The 28000-nt window shown below is 49.9% G+C and overlaps 1 protein-coding gene and 1 long non-coding RNA gene across 7 annotated transcripts in view; both read right to left on the minus strand.

Annotated features, from left to right (window-relative positions):
* Positions 1-981: 981 nt before the first annotated feature.
* On the minus strand, positions 982-22275 carry LOC110566996 (uncharacterized). The gene is made up of 3 exons (XR_001107151.3): positions 22144-22275; positions 21229-21409; positions 982-1043 (listed from the first exon to the last, which is right to left on the minus strand). It is a non-coding gene; the product is annotated as an uncharacterized LOC110566996 (long non-coding RNA).
* The window catches only part of SMUG1 (single-strand-selective monofunctional uracil-DNA glycosylase 1), a 30784-nt gene continuing 14925 nt past the window's right edge, over positions 12142-28000 (minus strand). The window contains exons 2-4 of one of the 6 annotated variants that reach the window (XM_012450359.2): positions 26470-26526; positions 14457-14760; positions 12142-13425 (exon numbers count right to left, since the gene is read on the minus strand). In XM_012450359.2, coding sequence (XP_012305782.1) covers positions 12898-13425; positions 14457-14741 — 813 coding nt within the window. In that variant the 5' untranslated portion in view covers positions 14742-14760; positions 26470-26526 and the 3' untranslated portion in view covers positions 12142-12897. The other 5 variants (XM_064377171.1, XM_012450360.2, XM_021666084.2 and 2 more) reach the window with 5 other exon arrangements.

Genomic DNA, 28000 nt, shown 5'->3' on the forward strand with positions numbered 1-28000 from the left:
GATCTTGGCTCACTGCTGCAACCTCTGCCTCCCGGGTTCAAACATTTCTCCCTGCCTCAGCCTCCCAATTAGCTGGGATCACAGGCCCCCGCCACCAGGTCTGGCTAATTTTTGTATTTTTTTAGTAGAGACAGGGTTTTACCAGGTTGGCCAGGATGGTCTTAAACTCCTGACCTCAGGTGATCCACTCACCTTGGCCTCCCAAAGTGCTGGGATTACAGGCGTGAGCCACCGTGCCCAGCCACCTTCACTTTCTATCTGCATTCACTCTTTAGGGGATCTCATCCAGTGTCACTGATTACTCCCAAATTTCTATCTCCAGCCTGGACTTCACCTTTAAACTATAGACTTGTGCTGGGCGCAGTGGCTCATGCCTGTAATCCCAACACTTTGGGAGGCTGAGGCGGGCGGATCACAAGGTCAGGAGATGGAGACCATCTTCCCAACATGGTGAAACCCTGTCTCTACTAAAAATACAAAAATTAGTCGGGTGTGGTGGTGCATGCCTGTAATCCAAGCTACTCGGGAGGCTGAGGCAGGAGAATCACTTGAACTCAGGAGGCAAAGGTTCCAGTGAGCCAAGATCGCACCACTGCACTCCAGCCTGGCAACAGGGTGAGACTCCATCTCAAAAACAAACCCTATAGACTTGTGTATCTATTTACCGACTAGCCCCCTCTACTTGGATGCTTAACAGGCATCTAACATTTCCACAATTAATACTGCTGCCAAAGCCAGCTCCTCCTGTGGTATTCTCCCATATCGGTTAATGGCAAATCCATTGCTCTGGCCACTGGGCCAAAAAGTCCTGGTCTTCTCTACTCCTCTTTCTTTCGTACCCTCTCTCTAACCCATCAGCAAATCCCTTGGCTCTCCCTGCAAAATCTATCCAAACTTTGGCCACTCCTCACCACCTCCGCTGCCATCTCCCTGGTCCAGGCCCTCAACCCCCTCTTACCTGACACTGCAATCAGCTCCTGACTGGTCTCCCTGCTTCTGCCCTTGTTTTCTCCATCTGTTCTCAATACAGCAGCAAGAATTTTCTGTAGAAAGACAGGAGAGATCATGTCACTCCCTTGCTTGAAACCCTGCAGTGACTTCCCACATTACTCGGATTGTGAGCTTTAGTAACTTATTAGTCTCCAGTGATGTGGCTCCCCATCACCTCTTAGATCTCATCACTTATTCTCTTCCCTGATTTCTTCGGCACCAGCCATATCGGCCTCATTGCTGTTCTTCCAACACACCAGACATGCTCACATAAGGGCCTTTGCCCTTGCTGTTCTCTTAGCTGGGAAACTCTTCCCCAGAAATCTGCATGGCATTTAGCATCTGCTACACGGCAGCTCCATATGTTGGGGCGCCTGAGCACGGATAAGAAAGGGAGTGAGCTGAAGAGGAAACAATGCAGTCAGGTCCTGCACAAGAAACAAATTGCCCGCCTTGTTTCCTCTGTCTTCCTCAGGCACCTGGCTTCAGGAGCGCAGGAGGGTCTCCTGCCGGGGGGACTTGCCCCACTCCAGTTCTTAATAAAATGCCCGTCTCCATCCTAACCTCAAAAGAGCCTGAAGCCCTGAAGGAATCACATATCTCTGGTGCTCCTGCAAACCTCCCAAAAAGGAACCCCCGCGCTCCCCACCCTGAATGTAGCGGTCCTCTCTGCTCTGCTCCTAAAGGATGTAGGGAAGAATGGGTCTCTTCCAGTCATCCATTCACCATATATAATTTATTTCTCCTGTCTCCCGCTGGGCCTGGGCCCAGCCAGGGTAAGCCCACCATCCTCTCCCCACACTTCTTCTTCTTCTTTTTTTTTTCTTTTTGAGATGGAGTCTCACTCTTGTTGCCCAGGCTGGAGTGCAATGGCACGATCTCAGCTCACTGCAACCTCCGCCTCCTGGGTTCAAGCAATTCTCCTGCCTCAGTCTCCTGAGTAGCTAGGATTACAGGCTTATGCCACCACCCCTGGCTAATTTTTGTATTTTTAGTAGAGATGGGGTTTCACCATGTTGGCCAGGCTGGTCTCGAACTCCTGACCTCAGGTGATCGGCCTGCCTCGGCCTCCCAAAGTGCTGGGATTACAGGCCTGAGCCACGGGGCTCAGCCTTCCCACTCTTCTTAACCTACGCTTCCCTTTCTTTCCTCCCCGGCCCTTTCTCACTGTTCCCAGTCTGCAGGCCTTCCCTTCAGGCACACAGGTGGAGGGAAGCTGAAGACTGAGCAGGGAGCCTGGTGGGGTGAGGTCTCTGAGTAACGAGTAACGGGGAGAAGGCAAGGCGGCTTGAAGGGAAGGGTTTTGGGGGTAGGATGCAGAAGGCCAGAGACAAGGAGACCGGAGCAGACAGCCAGAAGCTGTGATGACACCGTGATCCAGAGAGAAGTGGAGGCCGCATCCGCCAGAACAAGGGGTCAAAGTCAGAGACGGAAACAGCATCAAGAAAAGCAAAAGCTGACAGATGGCAGGAGCCACAGACAGGCAGCGCAAGGGAGAGGCGGACACCCAGAAAGAGACGCGGGAGCAGCCGGAGAGGGAGGGAGGCCGAGGTGCAGGCACCCCAAGAGATGGAGAGACAGAGACCAGAGCGAGAGACACGCACGCGGACAGACCAGAAGGCTGCAGGGAGGGCGAGGGAGAAAAAAGTGTCGAGGCAGGGAGTGGCGGGAAGCGGCCGGGAGCGGGGCGGGCGCAGCAGAGCGGGCGCGGCGCCGGGAGCGGGCTCGTAAAAGCCGCGTCGAGCGGGGAAATTGCCGCCAGAATCGCTGAGCTCCACAAAACGCCGCCCGCGCGGCCCGCCGCCGAGCCCGCTCCAATCTCCAGCCTCATCGCCGCGCGTGCTGGTTATGCATTTAAATGTTATTTAATTGGATTGCGGAGGAGCTGGGGGCCAGAGCGGCCCCCTGCCCCCGCCCCGCACGCTCCGCACGCCCGGGCTGCTCGCCTCCTCTGCAAATCTGTTTTCCAAGTCACAGATTGCAGCACGCCCCCTCCCAACACGCTCCCCCCACCCAGACGGCTCCCCTTCGAGTCTGGGCTCCTTCTTCTGTTCCCCCGCCCAAACAGAGCCAGAGGACACTCAGAAAGACACCACAAGCCCCCGAAGATGCCCCAAACACAGAGGTTCCACAAAAATACCACACACAAAGACAAGAGCAGCAAAAATGGGTCACACTCAATTACGCAAGTGTCCATCTGGAAGACCGAAAACTGCAGAGACAAAATAGATCCCATGGATCACAGGAGGACACAAATGCATGTAAAACGCTGGACTTCCACTCCAAGGAAACACACTACCCTACTTCTTAAAACGGTACTTGCAAAGCGACACTATCAAACACAGGAACAAACTGGTGCTAACTCAGTGATTCACAGATCTTCCTTAAAGCCAGGTAAGGAGGGAAACACACATCCATACTCATATTTAGAGCAAAGCCATCACACCCCAACCACTCAACCGCGTGGCCTTCCGGGGTTCCAGGTAAGAAGCAAAACACACATTCACACTCACGTTCAGAGCAAAGCCATCACACCCCAACCACTCAACCGCATGGCCTTCCAGGGTTGAAGGCAAACCCCTTCCTTCAAAGACATTTTGTTCTTCTCCCAGGCCACAGAAGAAAGTATCATCACATGAGGTTCTGAGAGGCAACTATCATCAGTCAGCAGGTTTCTAAAAACTGAACAAAGGCCGGGCATGGTGGCTTATGCCTGTAATCCCAGCCCTTTGGGAGGCCGAGGCAGGTGGATCACAAAGTCAGAAGTTCAAGATCAGCCTGGCCAAGATGGCAAAACCCCGTCTCTACTAAAAATACAAAAAATTAGCCGGGCATGGTGGCACCGGCCTGTAATCCCAGCTACTTGGGAGGCTGAGGCAGAGAATTGCTTGAACCCAGGAGGCGGAGGTTGCAGTGAACCCAGATTACACCACTGCACTCCAGCCTGAGTGACAGAGCGAGACTCCGTCTCAGAAAAAAAAAAACCCAGCCAAAATGTCAGCGGGTAGACTGGAGAGTAAACACCAGAAAGGCCTTCTGAAGAAAACAAAGTGTGAGATCCCCAGAGGAGAGGCTGGGCATTTGTGTGAGGTTGGGCTTCTCTCAATCAACTGTAACAGGAAACCCTTTTTTGCTGCCTGAATGAGGTGTTAGGACCATCCAGGTAGATGGAAGGACAGAATGGCCAGCAAGGACACGTCCTCCACACACTCCTAACCAGCAGACAGGAAATTGCTGGTCTAAAATGATCAGGGTCAAGCTGCTTCAATTAACGAAAATGGAAATGGCAACCTGGCTTGGCACAGGCCACCATGGAGGACTGTTCTGGGCTCTCAGCCATCCCTGCTGCAAGCCAGGACCAGAGACAGACATCAGGCTGAGGGTCCTTGAATGAGATGTAGGGGCAGAAGAATGGACAAGAAGATACACAGGAAAATTCCTTTGCAGTTGTTTTGTTCGTTCTGTTTTGTACTTGAGAGAGTGAGGGCCAAAACAAGGAGCGAGAGAAAAAGAGAAAGTTTCCCCAAATACATTATAATTCAACCTTGACTGGTAAGCGTAGGCTCAAGCCAGCCTGGCATTAAGGTCTCTGAAGAAGAAAGCAATTCATCTTCCCCCGAAGTAATTTATTTCTATATCACCTGATGGTCATAGCTGGGAAGTTTATCCATGTGTCTAACCTCAATGTCTTATGCTCTAGTTGAAGTTCTTTACTTCTTTAGGACACTAGGGAAGAAGAGGAAACAGCTGCCCTATATCCTCCTAAATAAGAATATTTAGAGTTGGCCGGGCGCGGTGGCTCACGCCTGTAATCCCAGCACTTTGGGAGGCCGAGGCGGGTGGATCACGAGGTCAAGAGATCAAGACCATCCTGGTCAACATGGTGAAACCCCGTCTCTACTAAAAATACAAAAAATTAGCTGGACATGGTGGCGCGTGCCTGTAATCCCAGCTACTCAGGAGGCTGAGGCAGGAGAATTGCCTGAACCCAGGAGGCGGAGGTTGCGGTGAGCCGAGATCGCGCCATTGCACTCCAGCCTGGGTAACAAGAGCAAAACTCCGTCTCAAAGAAAAAAAAAAGAATATTTAGAGTCAAGACTTAGTCTGATGGCTGGGTGTGGTGGCTCACACCTGTAATCCCAGCACTTTGGGAGGCCGAGGCGGGCAGATCACCTAAGATTGGGAGTTCCAGACCAGCCTGACCAACATGGAGAAACCCCCTCTCTACTAAAAACACAAAATTAGCCGGGTGTGGTGGCACATGCCTGTAATTCCACCCACTCGGGAGGCTGAGGCAGGAGAATTGCTTGAACCTGGGAGGCGGAGGTTGCCGTGAGCCAGGATCGTGCCATTGCACTCCAGCCTGGGCAACAAGAGTGAAACTCCATCTCAAAAAAAAAAAAAAAAGACTTAGTCTGGGCTAGGCTTCAATCTCTATTCCCTTCTTCCATTCCATCACTAGCTTCTCTACCCCAGCTGTGGCCAGGCTGCACTTCCAGTCTTTTTTGACCTGCTACCTGGACATTTCCTGCCACCATCTGCTGCAGTTTTCCATCCCCGAAGTTAACAGATGTGTTCTGAAAGGAAGCTCCATTTCTCATCTTCCATAGGGCCACCCCCAACCCTTGGACCCTTGGCTCTTGCCTAATTCCTGGCCTCTGAGCCCCTCCCCTCATCCTGTTTCCTAGCCCCTTGCAGTTGAGGCTGAGAAATTCTTGGACATATCAGACATAGTGATCCCCTTTTTCAAATATCCACTCCATAGAGATGGTAAGATTTAGCAAGCAATGAGATAAGAAATTTCTAATCACCGCCCTCTCTCACAGGCACACACACCTCCTCCCCAGACTCTGAGGGCTAATCGCTTCCTCTTTCAGTGTGCCCAGAGTGCTGTGTTTATAACTTGTTCACAACATGCTTTCAGCTTGATTTATACTATAATTATATGCCTGTATCTCCCAGCACTAGACAGTGAACAACGTGAGGGCAAAGAATCATCTAATTCACCTCTGTCACTCCCTACAGTGCCTAGCACAAGGAATGACACACACACGGCAGACATCAATAAACGTTTATTGAATTGAAAAAGGAAAGTGAGACCATGCAGTGGCCAAATTCAAGACCCAATCCTCCTTTAAGCCTTCCTGTTTCAGTAAGGAAAGGGAAAAAAAGCAATAAAAGGCCGGGGCCGGGCACGGTGGCTCATGCCTGTAATCTCAGCACTTTGGGAGGCCAAGGTAGGCGGATCACCTGAGGTCGGGAGTTTAAGACCAGCCTGACCAACATGGAGAAACCCCAGCTCTACTAAAAATACAAAATTAACCGGGCATGGTGGCTCATGCCTGTAATCCCAGCACTTTAGGGAGGCTAAGGGGGGAGGATCGATTGAGTCCAGGAGATAGAGTCCAGGAGATAGAAACCAGCCTGGGCAACATGGTGAAACCCTGTCTCTACAAAAAATTAGCCAGGTGTGATGGTGTGTGCCTGTAGTTCCAGCTACTCAGGAGGCTGAGGTGGGAGGATCACCTGAGCCCAGGGAAGTCAAGGCTTCAGTGAGCCATGATCGTGCCACTGCACTCCAGCCTGGGAAACAGAAGACCCTATCTTTTTTTAAAAAAAAAAAGGTGGGGGGTAAGAAAATTCTCTTTCTTCACCAACGCAATCCACCCCTCAGAATCTCTGAGGCATCCTCACCCCAAGCACAGCCTTGGTCTCTACCAAGTTGAGTTCGTGTGTTTTGGAGTGGGACCTCCATCATTACTCTGAATCAGAACTTGGAATCACCGTCACTAGGCAAAAACAACAAACTCTAGAGAAACTAGTATTTCTGGATGGCACACGGGTGGCTCTCCCAGACCAGATTCATGCATTACTTCCATGTCTGCTCTGAATACCTACTTTGTGCCAGGTGTGGGATTACATACTGGGGAAAGAAAAAGGAGACCCTGGCCTTGCCTTCAAGACACTCAGGGCAATCCTGCCTTAACCTTGGCTGCAGGGCTCCATATTGGTAGCATGGAGAGATTCTGCTGAAGACATAGCAGGATGCCCCTCGCACCTCACAAATCAAAATATCTTGAAGTGTAGCTGAGACACTTGTGCTTGTTTAAACCTCCACAGGTTAATTCTGATTCATAGGCAGGGCTGTAAGCCACTGATCTCTAGATCAGTGCTGCCCAACAGAACATTCTGAGATAATGGAAGTATTCAATTTCTGTCATTCAATCGGTAGTCACTAGCCACGTGTGGCTATTGAGCACTTGAAATGTGAAGTGAGGAACTGAATTTTTTTTCCTTAATTTTAATTACTTTGCACTAAAACACCACATATGGCTAGTGGCTACTGCATTGGTCTACAAAACTCTAGAGGACACCAAAGTATTTCAGTTTGGCTTTAGAATAATTCTCACAATGCTGTTTTGTAGCAGCTAAAATCTCCATTCTCTTACACTCAGAAAAAAAAAATCAATGGCCAGGCGCAGCGGCTCACGCCTGTAATCCCAGCATTTTGGGAGGCCAAGGTGGGCAGATCACGAGGTTAGGAGATCGAGACCATCCTGGCCAACATGGTGAAACCCCGTCTCTAATAAAAATACAAAAATTAGCTGGGTGTGGTGGCAAGCACCTGTAATCCCAGCTACTTGGGAGGCTGAAGCAGGAGAATCACTTGAACCTGGGAGTTGGAGGTTGCAGTGAGCCGAGATCATGCCACTACACTACAGCCTAGCAACAGAGCAAGACTCTGTATTTAAAAAAATAATAATAAACTTCCTTTCCCTAAGAACACTCTCATTTGCACTGAAGAAACTGCTCTAGAATGAACTGAGGGGTAAGGGCCAGTCTGGTGAGACTAAGTCTGATCAGCTACTTAAGCCCCTAGACCAGCTTCCAATCCTCCAGACTGGAAAAAACGTACTCCTAAGTACCCTATTTTGATTGCAGTTGACGTCGGTTGGGGATAAAAACAGCAGTGACATGACTTTGTGTGCCTGTTATAGACTGAATTATGCACCCCCCTCCAAATTTGTTGAAGTCCCAGTATGACTAGGGCCTTTAAAGAGGCACTTAAGGTTAAATCAGGTAATCAGAGGCTGGGCGCGGTGGCTCATGACTGTAATCTCAGTACTTTGGGAGGCTGAGGCAGGTGGATCACAAGGTAAGGAGTTCAAGACCAGCCTGGCCAACATAGTAAAACCCTGTCTCTACTAAAAATACAAATAAATTAGTTGGATGTGGTGGCAGGCGCCTATAATCCCAGCTACTTGGGAGGCTGAGGCAAGGAGAATCCCTTGAACCCAGGAGGCTGAGGTTGCAGTAAGCCAAGATTGTGCCACTCTACTCCAGCTCAGGTGACAGTGCAAGACTCCATCTCAAAAAAAAAAAATCCGGTAATAAGGGTGGGGCCCTAATCCAGTATGGCTGGTGTCCTTCTAAGAAGAGAGACACCAGAGAGGTGCATGCTCAGAAAAGGCTATGGGAGGACACAGCAAGAAGGCAGCTATCTGCAAGCTAAGGAGAGGCCTCAGGAAAGATCAAATGGTCTTGATCCTGGACTTATGGGCTCCAGAACTGTAAAAAAAGAAATTTCTGTTGTATTCAGCCACCCAGTCTGTGGTAGTTTTGTTATGGCCGCCCTAGCAGCCTAATATAGTGCCCTCAGGAAGGCCCAGGAGCTTAATCAGTCTCTCTGACAAGATGCACCCCAGGAACTGAGAGCAAAAGCCCCACTAGGACCCAGACTCAGCAGCCACTCTGCCATACGCAGACCTTCAAGTCATCCTGGTCACTACTGTTCAGGTGTCCCTGTGTACTCCCCAATCCTATCCCACTATCTCATCACCTAGAGACCACAACTCTAGGCTTTCACCCAGACCTGCCATGCCCCTAGATGTCCTCCCTATAGACTCATCCACTCTCGTCCCCTCCCTTTCCCCACTGCACCCACGCTGCCTCCTACATGGTTTGCTCCTTCATCTCCTTCTATGGGTTTTCACCTATTGTTGAGTAGTTTCAGTGTGTGTGTTCTGTGCATCTCACTTCCCCCACTACACTTTAAATTCCCTTTTTTCTTTCTTTTTTTTTTTTTCTTTTTAAAGATGGGGTTTCACCATGATGGCCAGGCTGGTCTTGAACTGACCTCAGGTGATCCACCCACCTCAGCCTCCCAAAGTGCTAGGATTACAGGCATGAGCCACTGCGTCCGGCTACACTTTAAATCCTCAAAGATTATTCTAGCATTCAAGGCCCTTCACAAGCTAGGTTCAATCTACCTCTTCATCTTTTTCTCCCACCTGGGCCGAGCTACTTGTGTGTTGGTTAATATTGAGTATCAACTTGATTAAATTAAATGATGCAAAGTTATTATTTCTGGGTGTTTCCAGAAAAGATGAACATTTGAGTCAGTAGACTGGGAGAGAAAGACCCACCTGCAGGAAGACCCACCCACAATGTGGATGGGCACCATCCAATCGGCTGCTAGGGCGGCTAGAAAAGGCAGGCAGAAAAAGGTGGAAGCAGCTGACTTGCTGAGTCTTCCAGCCCTTATCTTTCTCCCGTGCTGGATGCTTCCTGTCCACCACGCTTCAGCTTTTGGACTCTTGGACTTACACCAGTAGTTTGCCAGGGGCTCTCGGGCCTTAGGACACAGAGAGAAGGCTGCACCGTCGGCTTCCCTACTTTTGAGGATTTGGGACTCGGACTAAGCCACTACTGGCTTCCTTGCTCCTCAGCCTGCAGAGGGCCTATCATGGGACTTCACCCTGTGATCATGTGAGTCAATTCTCCTTAGTAAACCCCCTTTCATATATACATGTATCCTATTAGTTCTGTCTCTCTAGACCCTGATACAACTTGTCACTCCTTGAACATAACAATGCTGTTCTCTAAGCTACCCAAAACTCTCCCAGTCTTAAGGCCACCTGAAATGCCACCTCCTCCAGAGAGCTTTCCTTGACTACCTCAGCTAAATATATAATGAAATGATGGCTTCTATCTCTGTGCAGGTATTCTGCAGTGCCTAATCCAGTGCTCTGCAACATGGGGCACTCACTATGCAGCACTGACAGCAAAAGGGGAAGACATCTACGGCCTGTGAAGGTTCAAAACAGTAATGCAATTCTGATGCTAACTACAGGGAGTTAGTGCATACCCCACGGGTTTAAGGCCATAGTCCCTAGCAATACTGCCCTCACTTCAGATGTCAGTTGCAAGCTCAAGGATCCCTAAACCACCTGCACTTCTGACCAGCTGGCTATAAATTCAAGAGTTCCCACAAGCCCCACCCCCCACCGCTAGGCCCCGAGGTTGGAGAATTTGCTAGAATGGCTCACAGAATTCAGGAAAACTCTATACTATGATTAAATTTCTATTACAAAAGATGCAAATCAGAACCAGCCAAAGGAAAACAAATATATGGTGTGGTCCAGGAGTGTCCCACACACAGACGTGTGCCCTCTGCTCAGAGAAACAGGACACCCCTGCACATTCCTCAGCACATTCATGTGGTCACTAGCCAGGAAGCTGACCAATACCTCAGTGTCAGAAGTTTTTATGAGGGTTTTACCATAGGCATAGTTGATTAAAATCATGGGCATGTGGCTGAACTCAGTCTCTAGCCCCTCTCCCCTCCCTGGGGATCAAGCTGATATCATCCAGCTTAGAGTCCCAGCCCTGTAACTATATGGTTGGTCATTCTGGCATGGTCAGCCTCCATCCTCAGTCAAATCTTCCCATAAACTTGGGTGCAGTCTGAGATCAAATTTCAATATAAAATAAGACGTGGCCTAAGGTCAAATCTCAGGTGCAGTTTCAGGGACCCTCCACAAAAACCAAAGATACTCCTATCACTTGGGAAATTCCAAGGATTAAGAGTCCCCTTCGGAACTGAAGACAAAGGCCAAATTCTTTACTATACAATGAAGTAGGAGAAGATTTATACTAAAAATCTTACTAATTTTGGAAGCTGGAAATAACCTGTGTCCCAGGAGACAGGAAGTAGACCATGTGCCCTCATGAAGGTGGTCTCAGGACCTGCTCTGCTCCCAACTTGGTTCACTTTCCCAAGCCTTACCAAAGGGGCACGCAATCAACCATTCAGCACATAAAAAATGAATTGGATACCAGGTTCCCATCTGCCCCGTCACCTGTTTCTCACAGCACCCAGAGTATCATATAAGACCCCTAACACAGACCCTGCAGGTTTGGCAAGGCAGTTAAGAGATCTACTACATCCGGCCAGGCACCAGCACTTTGGGAGCCAAGGCAGGTGGATCACTTGAAGTCAGGAGTTTGAGACCAGCCTGGTCAACGTGGTGAAACCCTATCTTTACTAAAAATACAAAAATTAGCCAGGCGTGGTGGCACATGCCTATAACCTCAGCTACTTGGGAGGCTGAGGCAGGAGAATCGCTTGAACTCGGAAGGCAGATGTTGCAGTGAGCTGAGATCACACAACTGCACTGTAGCCTGGGCAACAGAATGAGACTCCATCTCAGGAAAAAAGAAAAAGAAAAAGAAAAGAGAGAGATAGAGATCTACTACATCCTTCCCCCAGCTAGCTAAGCGAACCCTTTGCCAACAATGAAGAGGTAAGACGGAGGAAATCTAAACAACTACCTTCCACCTCTAGCATCCAAGGTGGGAAAAAAGTAATAAGACAAAAGTCTTTAGGAGCTTTTAATGCTTAGAGTGAAAAAAAACACAGGCTAGGTTTTTGAGTCATTGATCCATCTCTGACAAGGTGAGAATTTTCCCCACACCCTGGCCACAGGTAGAAGCTCAGACTCTCCCCTAGCAAGGTATCCAGAATGGAGAGGGGCTACCATTGTAGTGCAGTGCAGTGAATCCCCAACCCAGAGGCAAGAAAGAAGAGTATTGTAATAAGCACCCACAAGCTAGGCCCATGCAAGGCACCTTCAAGTGTTATCTCAATTAATCCTCACACCAACCCCAAAAGGTAGGCATCCCCATTTTACAGATGAGGAGCCTGAGGCATGGAGAGGTTTCTCAATTTGTCCATCAAAAAGTTCACAAGTCTCAAAGCTGGGATGAAAATCCAGGTCTTCTGACTTTCACTCTGCCACACCGGATTTTTCCTCTGATCCAGCTGCAGCCTCCCATAAGAAGTTCACTCTTAATTTCATGTCTCATGCTTTGTCTTGGTCCCTGTGAGGAAAGGGGTCAACCGAAGCCAGCTGTTCTATAAGGATGGGTAGGTATCCTGGCAAGATATTTCCTCTGAAATAGTAAATGTGACCTTAAAAATTACTGTCTAGGGCACTCTCAGCTGAATAGTCTCCCAAGGAAACAATGAGGTAGAGCAGTCTGCAAGTGCAAACATACACCTTCTGTAGATTCTCTACAAAGTGGGGTCCCATGAAAGAGACAATGTTCAAAGGTAAAGAAAGCAGGAATCAGCTGGGCGCAGTGGCTCACGCCTGTAATCCCAGCACTTTGGGAGGCCAAGGCGGGTGGATCACAAGGTTAGAAGTTCAAGACCAGCCTGGCGAAGATGGTGAAACCCCATCTCTACTAAAAATACAAAAATTAGCAGGGCATGGTGGTGGGCACCTGTAATCCCAACTACTCGGGAGGCTGAAGCAGGAGAATCGCTTGAACCCGGGAGGCAGAGGTTGCAGTGAGCCAAGATCGAGCCACTGCACTCCAGCCTGGGTGACAGAGCAAAACTCTGTCAAAAAAAGAAAGCAGGAATCAGGAGGGCAAATCGGAGTAGTATCAAAACTGCCACGGCAGGTTGGAAGACAGTTCAACATATCAAAGAATACGTTTCCCAGCGACCAGGGAGCACAGGAGGACCTTTTGCTCCAGTCCAGGAGATGTGTTGTCATCTGTTTGCCCAAGAATGACTTCGAGGTCTTGAATGTGTCCCATGCCAGGCCCCAGGGGCACTCATTTCGACAGCAGTGGCAGCAGCCCCAACTCATTCAGTCTTTCCTTGGCCACTGCCTCCCAGCCCTTGTTGGCCTGTGGGTTACGGGGAGAGGGATGCAGGAGCCCTTCCACCTGGACCTCTGGCGTCAGGCCTGCCAGAGCCCGTCGTGCCCGCTGCTCTGCGAGTCGCCCAACTCCCACCACCAGCCGCACCCCCAGCAGCTGCACCTGCCGGCAGAGGGCTGCATCACAGATCCCAAGAAGCTGTTCTCGCTGCTTGGCAGGCAGCTCAGCAGGGGTGAGATTGCGCCCACTGGGAGCCAGGAAAAGCAGAGGGCATAGATTGTGGACAAAGCAGTGATGGAAGAAGATGTCAGGCTGTCCACAGAGGTTCTGGAAAAAGCTCCAGAATCGGGCACCACTCACTTCTGACTGTGGGCACTCCAGTCCCAGCACTGGTCGCTTAGGGTGCTCTTGGGGAGGGGTCAGCACAGTCCCCGCAATGCCCAACCAGTCCCGGACCATGCTCACTTCCCCAAAGGGCACCTGTGAGGAAGGAAAGACACATGAAGGGCTTCAAACTGGAGACCTGATGCCTGGGCTCTGGACCAACTGACTTCTTTATACCTTCCATGAGGATCCAGCCTGCACCTCCAACCCCCACCTTCACCCAAAGGCCTGAGACAAGGATTCTTGACCCTATGGTTTGAGCCTGTTTTTCCATCTTTTTCCAGTTTTTCTTTGTGGACTATGGTCCAGAAGAATCTGTTTGCATCTACCCCAACTAGCCTTTGGAATCAAGTACAGGGAGTACTTTCAGATAGCTAGCCCTAGGTTTGATGGTTAGTACTGGGGACAGACAGATGGTCTGAGACAAAAAGGCAGCCAGGGTTAAAGGAGGCACAAGGACAGGCTGACCACTGCTCTCTGGGTGCCCTCCCAGCCCCAAGCCTCAGGCCGTCATTTCCATCGATCATCATCGATCACCTTTCATCACCCAGCTGGAGTCAATAAAAGCGATTGAGCCTCCTGCCCTGAAGCCTCTTCCCCTCCCCCACCTGCCAAGCACCCCCACTGAGGGGCAGTCACTCATCCTGAGCTCTGAAAGGAAAGCAGGCAGGCACTGAAGCCTGGCTCCATTTTGAACCTCACCTTAGCTAAGAAACAGAACCCAGGTTCCCAGAATGCCCTGCGTCTCTTACATACCCACCCCTGTCAACCAGTCTCTTCTGAGGACCCCGCAGTCCTAGTCCCTCTTCTGACCCCAACCACACTTCAGGGGCAGGGGAGATCCGATAAAGTAGGGATGGGCTGGCAGAAGGAAGGGCTCTCAGAGGCAATTAGTGGATAGCTTATAGGGAAAACAAAACTACCATTAATGTGCTTGGTTAATTATAGGCAGAGACACTGGGAGAGGGCCTGAGACCACAGGAGCCAGTATGTGTGTTGAGAAAGAATGGGGCGGGGGGACCAATACGTGTCTACACCCATGCACATGCTCCTTCTCCACAGCATACCCAGCCAAGCAGCCACCTAGAGCCTCCCACTCCACCCACTGGGGAAGCCAAACCCTTTACCCCAGTCTGGGCCATGCCAAAAGGTCCAGGGTTCATGCCTAGGAAGAGCACTTCCTTGGGGCCCCGGCAGTAGCGAGTCACATAGTTGCGATGCGGCTCCCATGCATACTCCACAGGATTGTAGATGATGCCCACAGGCTCCGAAAACTGCAGTTGACTCAGTTCAGCATTGAGCCGAAGCTCCTCCTCCAGGAAGCTCTCAGCCAAGCTTCCAGGGCTGGGCTGGGGCTCCATCAGGGCACCTATAGGCTCATGGGTGGACCCCAGCAGGAAAGCGTGGGGCATATGGCCATGCCACTGTCACCTGGGAAAAGAGATGGACAGAGGCCTCATCATCCCTCAGCCACAGAGTGGGAGGAGGGATCCATGCTGGCCAGGGCCCCCACTACCATTTCCTAGGCTCAGAAAGGACCCTAAGAGACCACGTCAGTCATCTACCAACCACCAAGTAGGACTAAGCACACCTCAATTCTTGGTAATGAAGGGCCCTTTCCCTCCCCACTTCCAATATACTTCCTCTTCATATGGCACCTGGTGAGGATAAGCCACAGCCACCAAACATCTCCCACGCCAAACCAAGTCTACTTTCCATCAGGCATAGGTCTGAGTCACTAGTTCCTGGACTGTGCCAAGTACATAGTAGGTTTCCTTTTCTTTTTTTTTTAGATGGAGTTTCGCTCTTGTTGCCCAGACTGGAGTGCCGTGGTGCCATCTCAGCTCACCACAATCTCCACTTCCCAGGTTCAAACGATTCTCCTGCCTCAGCCTCCTGAGTAGCTGGGATTGCAGGCATGTGCCACCACGCTAGTTTTGTATTTTTTAATAGAGATGGGGTTTCTCCATGTTGGTCAGGCTAGTCTCAAACTCCCAACCTCAAGTGATCCGCCCTCCTTGGCCTCCCAAAGTGCTGGGATTACAGGCATGAGCCACCGTGCCCAGCCACTGTAGGTTTTCAGTAAACATTTACTGGTGGCATCCTTTCAGCACTTTTAATGTCTCCTAAAAAAGAAAAGCCCAGCCAGAATGGACTGTGTCCTGGAAAGCACGGTGCTGAAGAATGAAATGTAAGTGCACAGTCACAGCCCAGAGACCTGGGAAGGCTAATTACAATAGCTTCCAGGTGGTGAGCGACTACTCTGCGCCAGGTACACCTCATTGATCCTCACAACAACCCCATGAGGTGGGTATTACTGCTCCCATGTTATAAGTGAGGACACTGAGGCTTAGCAAGATTAAGCAACTTGTCCAAGGTCTTGCAGTTAGTAAATAATAAAGCTGGGATTTGATTGAACCATCTCTCTGGCTCAAGGCTATGCTTTAACCACCCACACCATCTTCCCTTAAATGGTTTGATCAGTCACCCTGCTAATTCCACAACCCCCTAACCCCAGCCTAGCTTCTTTTCCACACTCAGGAATAGTGAGGAGGATGATTACAGACTCTTAATAGAATCTTACAAGCTACACACATGGCCAGAGCCTCAGGTTTCCTCTTTCAAATACAAAGAATAATAATAGCCACTTAATAATGTTGACATAAGGATGGAATGAGATGTTTAGGTGAAGGGAGAAAAGGAAGAAATGGGAGAGGAAGAAGAAAGGCAAGAGAGAAGGGAGGTGGGAGAAAGGAGAGGGGAGGGAATGGTTGGGGAGGGAGAGGAACATGACAGCAAGCTTTGTAAACTTCAAAGGCCATCCCTTCACTCCACTCCCATTCGAACCCAGTGTTCCAACCTGACCATTCTACTCACATTTTCAAAATGCCTTTCCTACCTCAACTCCCAAAACTTTGCACATACCGTTTCTACAATCCAACCAAATACACTCCTCAAGTCAACTAGGACATCATCCAACAGTCATCTAGTCAACCAGGACTGTGATCCCCCACCTGTCCCCACATCCAAATCACTCCCATCTTTCAAAATGCAGCTCAAACTATCCCTTTGATAAAGTCTTCCCTCCTCAGAACACTACAGCATTTGCCATAGTGTCCCAAGCCCACACCCAACACATGTAGGTCTGGTGTGATGCCTGGGAATCTGTATTTTAAACAAGCTTCCCAGGGTGATTGTGATGGTTGGTGAAGGCTGAGAACCACTGTGTGTCACCATAGTTAGCGTCGTCTTGATGAATTCATTTCGCCTCCCCAGCTAAACTTGGGCAGATCAAGAGCCAGGCTCTGATCAATCTCCCTCCATAAGCCCAAGGTCTTGGCCCTTATTAGGTAGGTACACAACAAACACCTGCTCAGCAATGTCCATTTCTTTTTCACTTTTGTTTAAAAGTACCTTCTGGGCCAGGCACAGTGGCTCATGCCTATAATCCCAGCACTTTGGGAGGCCGAGGCAGAAGAACTGCTTGAGGCCAGGAGTTCAAGACCAGCCTGGCTGACATAGTGAGACCCCATCTCTAAAATATAAAGATAAAAAAACCACCTTTTACCAAAAGGTGGTAAAAGAGCCACTTCTGATGGATCCCTCTACACTTCTATTTCCTGAGTTCACTAAAAGCTCAGCTGCCTACTTTGCACTCTGCTTGTTTTCCAGGCTCTGGTGTGGCCATCACATCTGGGTCTCCCATGTGACTAGTACCACTGTCATTCCTTCCTCTCAACTTCCTGCCTGGGTCAGGAGTGACCTCTTCCCCCAGATGAGAACTGAAGGTTGACACAACAGCTTGATCAACCTATTTTTCTCACCCTAGCCTCGGGGAAGTGGGAGAGAAAAAAATCAGAGGCCAAACTTAGGAAGTCCTTCCCTAACTGATCTCAGTAGTCTTAACTGATCTGTCCAGGTGGCTACCCAGGACAAACTGGGCTCACACAAAAGCTGAGAAAGGAGCTGTGGAGAACACCAGTGTTTCAGGGGACCTTGCTTTGCATCTCCCATGCAGCACCAACATTGGCAGATTGGCTGTTCCAACTCTAGAATCTCAAGAGAAGTCTTGAGCCTACCTTTGGCATTTACAGACCTGTGTTGGAGACAGCAAGGCCAGGGGTACACAAAAGAGTGACAAAACCTTATTTTCATTGTCCCATAATTTCAAAGTCTGATCTCATAGCAAGAGCCACAGGCTAGAAGTCAACTGACTTGAATTCCACTCTTATTTCATCTCTAAGAAGATTCTCTTGGGCAACTCATTTAACTCTCTCCTCTATGAAAATCACATATTCCATCCAACCTACCACCAGCTGTTAACTCATTTATTTTTTTCAATACTTATGAATCTCTTACATGACAGGCACTGCAGCAGTCTCTTGGTGAGGAAGAAATCCAAAATGACTAAAATGTAGACCAGGCTTTCGTAAGCTCATAAACTGCTGTGAGAGGGCAGATAAACTAACTATAATACAGTGTGATGTGAGCTTTAATACAACACTAGGAGAACCCAAAGGAGGAACATATCAGTTCTACCCAAAGTCGCCCCAAGAGCCAGAGGCTTAAGAAATGTAGATATTGCCGGGCGCAGTGGCTCACGCCTGTAATCCCAGCACTTTGGGAGGCCGAGGCGGGCGGATCACTTGAGGTCAGGAGTTCAAGACCAGCCTGGCCAACTTGGTGAAACCCTGTCTCTACTAAAAATACAAAAATTTTCCGGGCCTGGTGGCGCGCGCCTGTAATCCCAGCTACTCGGGAGGCTGAGACAAGAGAATCGCTGAACTCGGGGGGTGGGGAAACCCGGGAACCGAGATCGCACCATTGCAATCCAGCCCGGGCGACAGAACGAGACTCCATCTCAAAAATAAATAAATAATAATAATAATAAAGCATAAACTCAAAAAGACCATTTCATCTGGTTCCGAAGGGGCCGACGACTACTAAGGCACCATACAAAATCTCCACCGGCGCCCGCTGTCACCAGCCAACTGGAAAGCCTCGATCCTGCAGACCTCCCACGCAGTTTCATAGGCTGGGCTCTCCCTGCACTGAGTCTAACCCCACACGGAGAGAAGGACCCCAAAACCCAGACATTCTGACTACTCTCTCGGCTCAGTCTCGACCACCCTGGGAGCCCAGAACCTGCCCCCACAAACCCAGGTTCCCAGCCTCCTACTTCCTCACCTGGTCGAGCTCCCCATCCTGTTTCCGGTTCCTTTCCCCCTAACCCAACCCCGGCGCTAAGGACAGTGGGAGTTGTAGTCTACATTGTTTAGGGAAGGAGATTGGCGTACCCGCAGCCACTTCCGCCGGAAATGCTCAAATCCCGGAAGGCGCCCTAAGTTAGCCCTAAATATCGCTGGGAATTGTAGTTTATTCTTTCCATCAGAGTTAAATCAAGAAGTCTTGAGAAGTGAGAGGCCAGAGTCTATAAGGACCTGGAAAATCCTGGGGTCTATTCCTAAAGGGCATCGCCCTTCCAAAAGTTCATTCATATTTTTCCCAAAGAGATTGCAAATCAGGAAGTTTCAACCTTCCCCAATCCCTCACCCACCTGAGTGTGTTAACAATAGCTAAAGACCATTTGGAGGCCCCCTGCTGCCCTGGTTATAAGAGACCTCTCCTTTGCAGCCCGCCATTACTGTATATAGAACATCCACGAAGGCATTTCTGCTAGCTCCTAACAACTCTTTAGCAAGGAGCATCCCCCATTACTGTCCAAGCCCATCTCCAGAGCGTCACTGTTTTGACTTCTTCCTCTGCCTTGCTATCTGCCCAGCCCTATAACCTCAGTATTAGAGTTTTCCCGAGAAACAGAACAGGATATATATCTATCAACATGAGGAGATTTATTGCAAAAATTGGCTCACAGGATTGCGGAGGCCTAGAAGTCTCACAGTCTCCTGCTCTGCTGTCTATAAACTGGAGAACCAGGAAGACAAGTGGTATAATTCAGGCAAGTCCAAAGCAGGGGAGGGGGCTCACTGCTAAGTCCCAGAGCCTGAAGGACCAAGAACCAGGAACTCCAATAATGTCCAAAGGCAGGTATGTCTCAGCTCACAAAGAAAGAGAATTTGCCTTCCTCCACTCTTTTGTTCTATTGGGACCCCAAGGGGTTGGATGGTGCACACCCACATTGATGAGGGTGATCTTCTTAACTCAGTCTACCAATTCAAATGTGAATCTCTTCCAGAAACACTCTCACAGACATATCCAGAAATAATGTTTTACCAACTATCTGGGTGTCCCTTAGCCCACTCAAATAGACACATGAAGTTAGCCACCACTCATCCTTCCAAATCTTCTTCCTCAAATAGTTTGTCCAGGAACCCTTCCCTGATCAATCCTAATCCCATGGTTGCACCTAACAGTCCATTTCCCCCAACTCCCAGATCCCAATATCTATGTCCAAAGCTGTCCTATTCCTAGTTTTGTTCTTGTCTATCTGGATCTGGTTCTGTGTTCTGACTCTAAAACTTTCATTAGACTGGGAACCCCCCAAGGCTAGTTATCTTCTATATTCCTCCCACCCCACCTGAGCACAGCCAAAGCTCTAATCACAGAAGCAAGGTCTCCCTGTCAGTGGTAGAGAAGGAGACCTGTAAACCCCAGAACAGGAAGAAGTGAGAGAACAAGGATGCAACCCCCTTCCCAGGAGTTCTCTGATCTCCTATCAACAAAAACTTAATGGGTGCAGTAGGAGCTTCAGGGAGCTGTGAGCAGTGACCTTCTGACATCAAGAGTGAGAAACTACCCTGACCCTTGCAAGACTTTGGAAATGGAATTAATCATCTACCTCATGAAGCCCATAATTTCCTGAGCTTTAATTTTTACCAGATCCTCTCCCTCTCTGTGTCTCTCTCTGCCTAATTTGCCCCTCTCTGCTTATGTAAATTTATCTCTATCTCTAGTCTCTTGTGTAGCTTTCTCTCTGTATCTGCGAGTCTCTGTCTCCCTCTGTGTACATCTCCCTGTTTCTGCTTCTTGCCCTAGAATGACTGGAATAAGAGGATCTGGGCTTCTAGAACAAGTTCCCCCATCTCTGTGTATTATGCGTTTCTGTGTTTCTGATCAAAAATAAGGTGGGGTGAACTCATTGTGGTTTCATCTCAGTGCTTAAAAATTCTAGGATCTCCACCATCCCTTGGACAACCCTCCTGCCCACCTCCAACCCCTCTGTCACTTGCCTGCCCAGCACTTCTAGTTCTAGTTTTCCATTTTGGCAGCCCCTCCACATTCAAAGTTGGCTTCTGGAAGAACAGTAATGAGTGAAATGAGTAACAGGCAAGCAGAGATCCCCCAGGACCTCCACCTCCCTACCCCTGATTTCATCTTCCTAGAAGATGAAATTATTTCATTCTTAATTAAATAACTGTTTCTGTCCCTATAAGCCCATCCATCCTAGGGAACCCAGAGATAGAAAGTCCAGATATAAGGAGAAACTGAGGCTTAGGCAGCCACAGTGAGTCCCTACAGCTGATGCCAGAGGGGCGTAGGGCCTTCTCTGTCTGTAGTCCGTGCTATTCCTCCCCACCCAGAGAGTCACTCCCAGGAAAGATGGAGGTGAGGAGCTCTCCAGAATCAGGGGTGCTTAGAAACAGAGACTCTGAGTCTTTCAAGAGATAGAGCCCAAGAGATGGAACATGGGCTTGGGTGCAGCCCTCCCACCCAGTCTCATCCACCTCTTAGTCTTCTTGTCTTCTGGGAAGTCGTCGAGAGGCTGCTGACTGTGATTTATGGGTAGAGCCTTGTAGGGCAGGAACAGAAGTTGACCCAGGTTATGGCCTGGGTAAGAACCTAGAGAATTGAGTCACCTGGCCTGGGGCAGGGGCCCCGGCTACCCACCAGCCAGCTCCTCTGCCCTGAGCCCAGGTGGGAAGGGGTTAACCTGCTCACTTGTTTTCCTTTGGTTTCCTTGGGATGCTGGAGCTGTGTTGGGCCATGAGCGCCATCTATCGGCCTCTTCAGGTCCTAGCTCTGACTCTCAGCTCACTTGGGCTTCTAGGCAGATCTTTCAGCCTTCCCCTTGCCTCCACACTTGTCACAGGGAAGGGCTGTCTAGCTGCAGGGCCTCCCACTGCAGAAAACAAAGGTCGGGAATTGGAGAGGGTGAGGGCCATGTTTCCCCTCTTCTAGATACCAAATGTCATGCTGCTCAGCTCCCACTCACTGCCTCTGGCCTGGGGAGCCCCAAAGGGGTTTCTGGTGTTTAACTTTCAGTGTAGCCACCTTCCCCACTTCCACTGTACTGGGCCCTGTCTCGGTTAGCCCAACAAACATGAAAAGAGCACAGGAGAGTAAAGGCAGCAGAGCAGAGGCCTCAGGACTGTGAGCTCTGGAATTAGACTGCTGGATTTGAATCCAAGCTCAGCCACTTACTAGTGGTGACCTTAGGCATGCTATTTAATTTCTCTGTGCCTCAGTTATCTCAGCTGTAAAATGGGATCATCATTGTAATCTGTATCTTCTTTTTTTTTTTTTTTATAGAGACAAGATTTTGCCATGTTGGCCAGGCTGATCTCGAACTCCTGACCTCAGGTGATCGACCCATCTCAACCCCCAAAAGTGCTATGATTACAGGCGTGAGCCGCCGCACCCGGCCTGTAATCTGTATTTTCTTTTGTGATAATTAAGTGACTTAATTACTTAAGGTGCTTAATACAGACTTTGGGCTCCACAAAAGGTAGTTGTTGCTGTTGAGGTTTTGGCCATGGCCAGGGTCTCAGGCAGATGCTAGTCTGAGTACTCAAGATCCAGGCCATGAAGCCACATCAGACACACAGGCATGGGGGACAAGACTGGGGAGCTCACCCTGTAGATTTCCACAAAGACAGTGACCTGCATGCAAGGTTAGGTTTGGGGATTGGAAGTTCAGGATTGCAAGGAAAGTAATTCTTCAGGTCTCCAAGGTCAGCAGGAGATGGAATAAGGAGGTCACTGAAAGAGCCTGAAGTAAAGATGTAGGAAGGAAATGCATTAAGGAAGAAGCATTAACAGGCCCTTTAAAGTGCCCTGATTTGGGGAAGGGGAATGGGCTCCTTGATGTGTGAGTTAAGCAAGAGCATCTGCATCCCAAGGACAAGTCCTTGGCACAGGCACAAAAGTCTCAAGACAATCAGATTCCCCAAGCCTCCCCATCCCATCTGTGGGGACTTAACACTCCACCTCTTTTCCTCAGCCTGGCAAGGAAGGGGACTCACGAGTAAAGAAAGCTATCTGCGATCTCACTCTGGAGTGCAGTGGCGTGATCATGGCTCACTGCACTCTCGACCTCCCCAGGCTCAAGCAATCCTCCCCACTCAGCCTCTCCAGTAGCTGGGACTACAGGTGCGCACCACCACACCCAGCTAGTTTTTAAAGTTTTTTGTAGAGACAAGATCTCACTGTGTTGTTCAGGCTGGTCTGGAACTGCTGGGCTCAAGTGATCGTCCCACCTCGGCCTCCCAAAATGTTGGGATGACAGATGTGAGCCACTGCATCTGTCTGATTGGTTTCTCAACAGGTTCAGCCATCTCTCTGTCTCTGTATCTTCTGTATCTCTGCCTTTATCTACCTTACAGGGAAATGAGATTATTCTCCAAGGGGTGAGAATAAGGTGACAAAGTGACACCCTCTCAGTTAAGACAGAAATGCAGAGCCATTGGGGTCCCTGGCTCAGCCTCGCCACCCTGCCACCCACACCTTGGCCCCAAGGCAGCACAACCTAGCCTTATGGATTATGCCCACTTAACTGGAAGCAGATGACAGCATCTAGGTCTCCTCAACTCTGGTGTCCTCCATCTCCTGGGGCCTGGACACCTGGGTCCCCAAGAGAAGAGCAGGAGTAGGCTGGATGGGCTGATTTGCATCACTTACTTGGGAAGCAATTATCGGAGGAGCTGTCAGCTCAGTGCAGCTCTCTCCTCGCTAATCGGATTTCACCAGAGCCCGGGGCTGGGGGGGGCTGAGTAATTTGGCTTGATGCAGTGGTGGGAGATGTCGGGGCCAGGAGGCCGGACAATCTGTCTGAGTGGTGTTAGAGTTGTCCAGAGCAATTATCCTGAGGGACCACACAGACATCAGACAGACAGACAGCCAAGGGAACAGGTCAGATCCCTAAGTCCTTTAGCAGGAAGGATGGAAGTGAAACTTGGAGAACCGGAGGAGCATCTCTCACAAGTTGAGTCAAATTAAGCAACTGGAAAGAGGAGTCTGGGAGTGGCCATGGAGCCAAGTGGGAGGAGGACCCAAGAATCCCAGCTTCCAGGCTACTCAACACCTAGCCCCAGCCCTGCCTTGCCCTGCATTCCCAGGGAACCAGTCACAGAGCAGGAACTTCAACCTAGGGTGATTCTTCTGAGCCCTGCTCCTCCCACTGCAATGCTCCCAAAAGACACTTTCCTTGCCCCTGGCTCTGGCTCTGTCGCTTGCCTTCTCTTGCCCCTGCAGCCCTCTTGAACCTCTCCTTTCCTTCCCACCCATACTGCCCCTCTCATCTCTCTGCTGACCCCTCTCCCTGTCTCTGTCCTCCACTCTACACCTTTCAGAATAGTGATTAGGGTAATAACAACAATAACTAACCGTCCACACCAGAAACCACCCTGAGTGCTTTATGTGGAGTATTTCCTTTCATCCTCACTTTGAGAGACATACCTTTTTTTTTTTTTTTTTTTTGAGTTGGAGTTTTGCTCTGTTGCCCAGGCTGGGGTGTGGTGGTGCAATCTCGGCTCACTGCAACCTCTGCCTCCTGGGTTCAAGCAATTCTCCGGCCTCAGCCTCCTGAGTAGCTGGGATTACAGGAACCCACCACTGCACCCTGCTAATTTTTGTATTTTTAGAACAGATGGGTTTCACTCTGTTGGCCAGGCTGGTCTTGAAATCCTGATGTCAGGTGATACACCTGCCTTGGCCTCCCAAAGTGCTGGGATTACAGGTGTGAGCTCCCACGCCCAGCCGAACATACTTTTATAGTCCCATTCTAGTGATGAGGACACTGCCACTGACAGCTTCCTGAAGAGACAGACCACACCTGATTTTTACATCCCAAGCTACAAGAATAGCCCCGGCACAGGGTTGGTGTACAATAAACATTGATTGAATCAATGATTGACTGAATGATTGGCCCTTTTTCCTGCTCCCAGCTGGCCTCCAGTCAACTTCCACATCCCTGCCTGGCCTTCCAGCCCTCTCAAGTTCTGCTTACCACCTCACCATTGCAGCCTGACCTCCCTCACATGTCCCCACACACCCCACATTCCAGCACAGCAGAAAGCTTGGCTTATCCTCTCCTGCCTTTGTTCAATGGCCCCTGTTGTCCCTTGGCCTGGAACATTCTTCTCACCCTATCTCTGCCATTGAATATATTCTACCCACTTCCCAAGGCCCAAGTCAAATGCCACCTCCCTTGGAAGCATTTCCTCATTGTCCCTTTGCTTGTACCTCCCTGGCGACTCTGGTCACCAACTATTAAGTGGTTCATTTATTGCTAAAATACCTTATGGCCCTACTAGCCTGTGTGTCCTGGGAGGTCAACACTCAGGCTTCTCTCTTGTGAACACAGGCCTGCTGCCTATTAGGTGCTCAATAATTACCTGTGGAAAATGCAAATATCTGCTCCCTAATTTTGTTTTATCTCATTCAAGGATTTTTTTTTTCCCTTTGGACAGAGTTTCCCTCTTACTGCCCGGGCTGGAGTGCAATGGTGTGATCTTGGCTCACTGCAGCCTCCCTCCCAGATTCAAGCGATTTTCCTATCTCAGCCTCCCAAGTAGCTGGGATTACAGGCTCCTGCCACCACCCCCACCTAATTTAGTATTTTAATAGAGACAGGGTTTCACCATGTTGGTCAGGCTGGTCTCAAACTCCTTGACCTCAGGTGATCCGTCTGCCTAGACCTCCCAAAGTGCTGGGATTACAGGTGTGAGCCACTGCACCTGGCCTTTTTTTGTGTTGTTTTTTTTCCGAGACAGAGTTTTGCTCTTGTTGCCCAGGCTGGAATGCAATGGCACAATCTCAGCTCACTGCAACCTCCCCCTCCCGGATTCAAGCGATTCTCCTGCCTCAGCCTCTGGAGTAACTGGGATTACAGGCACCTACCACCACACCCGGCTACTTTTGTATTTTTAGCAGAGTTTAGGGGTTTCTGTATGTTGTTCAGGCTGGTCTCGAACTCGTGACCTCAGATGATCTACCCGCCTAGGCCTCCCAAAGTGCTGAGATTACAGGCGTAAGCCACTGCATCCAGTCTTTTTTTTTTTTTTTTTTTTTTTGAAACGGAGTTTTGCTCTTGTTACCCAGGCTGGAGTGCAATGGCGCGATCTCGGCTCACCGCAACCTCCGCCTCCTGGGTTCAGGCAATTCTCCTGCCTCAGCCTCCTGAGTAGCTGGGATTACAGGCACGCGCCACCATGCCCAGCTAATTTTTTGTATTTTTAGTAGAGACGGGGTTTCACCATGTTGACCAGGATGGTCTCGATCTCTTGACCTCGTGATCCACCCGCCTCGGCCTCCCAAAGTGCTGGGATTACAGGCGTGAGCCACCGCGCCCGGCCCTTTTTTATTATTATTATAATTTGAGTACATGTGCAGAACGTGCAGGTTTTTTACATAAGTATACACGTGCCATGTTGGTTTGCTGTGCCCATCAACCATCATCTACATTAGGTATTTCTCCTAATGCTATTTCTCCTCTAGCCCCCCACCCCCGACAGGCTTCAATGTGTGATGTTCCCTTCCCTGTGTCCATGTGTTCTCATTGTTCAACTCCAACTTTTTTTTTTTTTTTTGAGACAAAGTCTAACTCTGTTGCCCTGGCTGGAGGGCAGTGGCACAATCTTAGCTCACTGCAACCTTCACCTCCCAAACTCAAGCAATCCTCCCACCTCAACCTCCCAAGTAGCTGGAACTATAGATGTGCACCACCACATTCAGCTAATTTTTACATTTTTTTGTAGAGATGGGGTCTCACTCTATTGCCTGGACTGGTCTTGAATTCCTGAGCTCAAGTGATCCTCCCACCTCAGCTTCCCAAAGTGCTGGGATTACAGGTGTGAGCCACCACACCCCATTCCAGGATGCTCTTATAGTAGTTTGAAAGGAGCACTGAACTTTCAAGGAAATTTGGAGCTGGAGGTCTGGTACTTGCCAGCAAGTACTTACCAGCTTAGGAAGCTGATGACCTCTGTGAACCTTGGGGTAATCATTTTCTATCCTCACCTGGAAGAGAGGATGACAATTCCTACTTCACAGAACACATGACGCATTCTTGTCTTATCTGCTGTATCAGATAAGCTATGGGGATGTCTGTTCTCTCCACCTCTCTACCTTAAGGTTGAGCCTCTGCCTCTTTGACCCCCATTAATTCAGGTATGTAGCCCAGGAGTCCTACCACTCAGCTTCCTCACTGTCACTCAAGCATGTCGATTTTCCCTTTTCCAGGAAGTCCAGGGGACCAGCTCACCTTGGCCCCACCACTCCTTAACAAGTGAGATTTGAGTTCTCCCTCTGAAAATATGAATAATAAAGAAACAAGGCGCTGGGCCCAGAACTGAATGCAAATGGGCCCCAATGCTCAATCCAAGAAAGAGAATGCTTGAGCTGTGGACCCAGAGAAATCCTATGCTCGTTTGCATGTCATTTGCATTATATTTACATGTGATCAATTTCATGTTCAAATGCACAATCCTCCCTCCCCAGTTTTCCTCCCCTAGAGTCCTGTCTGCCTGCCCCCATCATTCCCCACAGCCCCTGACCCTCCTCTCCTAGCCCCTGCTGCAACCCTCCTCATCCTTCTTTCTTCCTGCCAGGGTCCTCAGCCCCCGGCTTCCCACCTCTACAGGCAAGGACCCACTTGCCCAACACCCAGAATGGTGTCCTGGGGTCTCACCCCTTGGTTCAGGAGGGACATCCCTGCCTGCCCCCTCCCACCCTGAGCCGAGCAGGCGCAGCAGACAGCAAGCGCGCCTCTCAGCAAATCCCAGCCCCATTCAGCCTGGTGATTAATGGCGCTGCCCTCCCCATGAACCTGCCTTTAATACTGAGGAAGTTATGAAACCGCTATACATCAGCAGCTCCGGCCCCACTGCCCCCGCCCGCCTCCTCCTCCCCTCTAGCCCCCACCCTCCAGCTCCCTCTTCAAAATCTCATTTGGGCTCCTGCCTCCTGGGCCCACCCCTCCTCTGGCCTCTGCTGGGGAGAGGAGGGTGTCTGTCCCTGCTGCCATCCCTGCTAAGGACCACATCTCATTTTCCCTTCCTCTCTCCCCCCTGCTCCGCCCTCTCTCCCTCTCCCCCCCACGGCTGCATCTCCGGACCCATTTAGAATTGCTGACATTTTATCTGCATTACATACATCACTCCGTCCCCAGCAGCCATCTCTCACGGATTGTAGGGGGTGGGGGGCGAGGGCGGGGTGGTCCTCAGCTTGGGAAGGTGACGGGAAACAGGCTGGAGGTGCGGAGACAGCACTTCCTCCACACCCTTTTTCCCTCAGGTCCCAATCCCCAGCCACCTGAGCGGCTGTGCAGGTGGGAGCCTGGGGTGGGGGGTGGCACGGGTTGTGCCATCCTTGCAAGTCACTACTACCTTGCAACATCAAAAGCATTTTTCTCAGACCACACAAACTAAGGAGGGTCATGTTGCGGATCTTCTGCCATGGGACTCCTCCTCAGGGGGTTATGAAAGGGATTGTT

The sequence above is a fragment of the Aotus nancymaae genome, unplaced genomic scaffold (genome assembly GCF_030222135.1).
Source record: "Aotus nancymaae isolate 86718 unplaced genomic scaffold, 86718_ANA_hifiasm-v0.15.2.pri h1tg000016l, whole genome shotgun sequence".
In the NCBI taxonomy this organism is placed as follows: Eukaryota; Metazoa; Chordata; class Mammalia; order Primates; family Aotidae; genus Aotus; species Aotus nancymaae.